General features: G+C 44.1%; 1 protein-coding gene across 1 annotated transcript; it reads left to right on the top strand.

The window, feature by feature from the left end:
• The first annotated feature begins 2,480 nt into the window (after positions 1-2,480).
• On the top strand, positions 2,481-3,376 carry DUSP21 (dual specificity phosphatase 21). Its single transcript, XM_017864551.1, has one exon. It carries the CDS (start codon positions 2,626-2,628, stop codon positions 3,196-3,198), a length of 573 nt encoding a protein of 190 aa, XP_017720040.1. The 5' UTR covers positions 2,481-2,625; the 3' UTR covers positions 3,199-3,376.
• The last annotated feature ends 347 nt before the right edge of the window (positions 3,377-3,723 follow it).

Below are 3,723 nucleotides of genomic sequence, written 5' to 3'. Positions count from 1 at the left end.
AGTCAGGCTTCTCAAGAGAGAGAAATGGCATGAGCAAAGGTAAGGAAACAGGAATGTACATTTTGTATTTACCGAAAGCATTTGCTTTGTTTGGTCAGAACTGAGGGTTTATATAGGTGAAAATGCCTAACACAGTATATAGATTCTTAATAAAAATCTGATGAATAAATGAATGAGATTTGAAAGGCAGGCTTAGATCAGATTAGAAAGGACTTTGACTACTGGATTGAGAAATCTGAACATTAACTATTCTTAACATCCAGGGTGTTTTCCCATTGGTGGAAAGAGAGTGTGTTCTTGGGCAAGTCCATTGCACATTTTCTTCACTAAATAACAAGGAAAATTGCCTCCATCAGTGTGTTAAAAAAAAAAAAAGGAAAAGTAGAGACAAGTGGGAGCTGAAAGTGACCTGTTTCCAAACTCAAGAGGAGAAAATGTTATCTATCCAGGAAAAGCTCCATAGTGGAATTTTAAAACATCCAACATCCCTCAGACTAATAGGTGTCGCAGAATATGAAGAATAAATAAATGAATCTATTTAATATGGGTCATGCTTGTCTTTGAAAATAGTGTCTGTAGCCAGGTGCAGTGGCTCATGCCTGTAATCCCTGCACTTTGGGAGGCTGAGGCAGGTGGATCATCTGAGGTTGGGAGTTTGAGACCAGCCTGGCCAACATGGTGAAACCCCGTCTCTACTAGAAATACAAAAAATTAGCTGGGCATGGTGGCGCAAGCCTGTAATCCCAGCTACTCATGAGACTGAGGCAGGAGAATGGCTTGAACCTGGGAGGCGGAGGTTGTGGTGAGCCGAGATTGCACCACTGCACTCCAGCCTGGGCAACAAGAGCAAAACCCTGTCTCAAAAAAAAAAAGAAAAGAAAAGAAAATAGTGTCTGAAATTATTTTGTTAATTTTTCTATAGTTTTAAAGTTTAAGAAGTGTATACTTATGAAATAAGTAGACACCAATACTAGTTTAGGGCCTCCATATTACTACATAGATTACAAAGCTTCTCCCTTAGCCCGGTTGAGCTGTTCCCAACAGACAGTTTTCATATTTATTTAGTATCTGTGTTCTATTTTCTTCCAGATAGATTTGTGGGGACTGACAACTTAAGTAATGCAAAATAATTTGATTATGACAACTGAGAAAAAGAAACATGTGTTGCGTTTTGAGCTTATCATTTCCTTGACCATCATAAGCAGCTTGATATCTACTTCATCTTTGTTCATAATCACAGCACACCTTTGAACACATACCAAAATGGTGATGGAATGAGAGCAAAGTATGTGAGTCAATTGGCTGCTCTGCGAAACAATTTGTTAGTTTTAGCCTATAGTTCTTTTCAATTTTCAGCCAAATTCTATAAAAATCTTAGCTAGAAGGAAATGCAACTGTCAGGTTGCATTTTAGAAATTAATTTTTGGGCTGAGTGCGGTGGCTCGTGCATGTAATCCCAGCACTTTGGGAGGCTGAGGTGGGAGGATCACCTGAGATCAGGAGTTTGAGACCAGCCTGGCCAACATGGTGAAATCCTGTCTCTACTAAAAATACAAAAATTAGCCGGGTGTGGTGGTGCGCTCTTGTAATCCCAGCTGCTTGGTCGGCTGAGGCACAAGAATCACTTGAACTCAGGAGGCAGAGGCCCGGGCCTCTCCAGCCTGGGTGACAGAGCAAGCCTGTCTCAATTTTTGGCCCAATTACCATGCAGCATTAACTTGTTCCAGGATGTTTAATATTACTGGGAAGATAGCATCGGTAGTGGTCAAAGTGATTTGTAGTTCACAAAGCATGTGGGCATTCTTTTTGAAGAAAGTAAACAAAATAATTTGAACTATTGTTTCAGGTAATAAAGTAGACTCATACGATCATTTGAGCTGTATGTACAAATGGACTATGACACAGCTAAATTAGTCACAACTGTCCACCACAGGCCAACTTCAAGATAAAGGGCTATATATCAGTTAGCAATGTTCCCTTACAACCAGCCCTGATGTGTTTGTAAGCAGGAAAATAATTTTATGGTTACAATCAACAAAGAAGTATCAGGCCAGTCCACCAAGCCCAGCCAAATCCTATATCTCGCTTCAGTTTTATAGAGATTAGCATATCACATGAGCCAAATGCTGTCCCCCAACTTAGAATGTGATATTGCTATTTTGCAGGGAAAGTGTAAGCCCTGTTCTGCAACCCTGATGAAATAGAAGTATTCATAGATACTGTGTTTAATGTGGTCCAATAATTGAAACATAAAATAGATATCTTGTAACAGAACATTTTTAAAAGTCAAGAAAGATAAGAATTAGGCCTTGGAAAATAAATGACTATGAAGAAAGATAAAAATAAAACAGACTGGGGTGTCTCTGAAGACCCTGCTTAGAGGCCTTGTCCTCCTTGCAGCAAGCGGCCATTGCCATGGAAACCGGAGCCTCAGGGCTATCTGTCCGGGATTGTGACGCCCAGAAGGGAGTGGTGGGAGGAGACAGGAAGAGGGTGGTGACCGATGGCCGGTCCTCTTTCTCCAACACCTAGCCTGAGACTTCGCGGCGCGGCTGCTATCCTGAACTAGCTTGGTAAGGGTTGTGCCCTGAACCAGCATAGAGAGACCTCGGACCAGCCGCCTTGATGACAGCATCCGCGTCTTCCTTTTCATCATCTCAGGGTCTCCAGCAGCCCTCCATCTACAGCTTCTCCCAAATAACCAGCAGCTTGTTTCTCAGCAATGGTGTGGCTGCCAACAACAAAATCCTTCTGTCCAGCAATCGCATCACCGCCATTGTCAATGCCTCGGTGGAAGTGGTCAACGTGTTCTTCGAGGGCATTCAGTACATAAAGGTGCCTGTTACTGATGCTCGTGACTCTCGTCTCTGCGACTTTTTTGACCCCATTGCTGATCTTATCCACAGCGTGGATATGAGGCAGGGCCGCACGCTGCTGCACTGCGTGGCTGGAGTGAGCCGTTCCGCCTCACTGTGCCTTGCGTACCTCATGAAATACCACTCCATGTCGCTGCTGGACGCCCATACATGGACCAAGTCGCGCCGCCCCAGCATCCGGCCCAACAACGGCTTTTGGGAACAGCTCATCAATTACGAATTCAAGCTGTTTAGTAACAACACCGTGCGCATGATCAACTCGCCGGTAGGTGACATCCCTGACATCTATGAGGAGGACATACTTGCAGTGTTATCAATGTAAGCCATCCCGGCCAGCCCTTGACATCTGCCATCGATCTGGCACCAAGACTGAACTTGAACACTGACATTTTGTTAGTAAAGAAAACCGGGTGGTGCCTTGTTCAAGGGCAAGAAAAAAAGGGAGGGGGTTGGAGCTTTGAATGTAGTAAGCCTTACCTTAATAGAATTAAATTCATGAAACATAAGATGGTGAAAATGTTTTTTATCTTGTGAGGTCAAGCTATTGGGGCCTGGCTGGAACCAGGGTGCGGCAAGTGATGCTCAGCTCACATAGACCTGCCAGCAGCACCCAATACATGTGGCAGGCCTGGAATTCTGAGCCCTGCCAGAGGCCAACTAACTCAGGAGTGAATCCACTAGAATCTCACCTGGTTCTTTCCAACCCAAAGTCAAAGCCTTAGACATCTTGGCATCCCTTGCACTTCTCCCGGTAAATGCCAACCTCTAGTGGATAAGTGGCTTTCATTCAAGCTTTGCTCCAGGAGCTCTGGAGGAGTCTCAGGCTACCCTTGCCTGCCTTCAATCA

Source organism: Rhinopithecus bieti, unplaced genomic scaffold (assembly GCF_001698545.2).
Source record: "Rhinopithecus bieti isolate Rb0 unplaced genomic scaffold, ASM169854v2 scaffold_77446, whole genome shotgun sequence".
NCBI lineage: Eukaryota > Metazoa > Chordata > Mammalia > Primates > Cercopithecidae > Rhinopithecus > Rhinopithecus bieti.
Note: the sequence above shows the minus strand (reverse complement) of the source record. Positions and strands in the feature narration are given on the sequence as shown.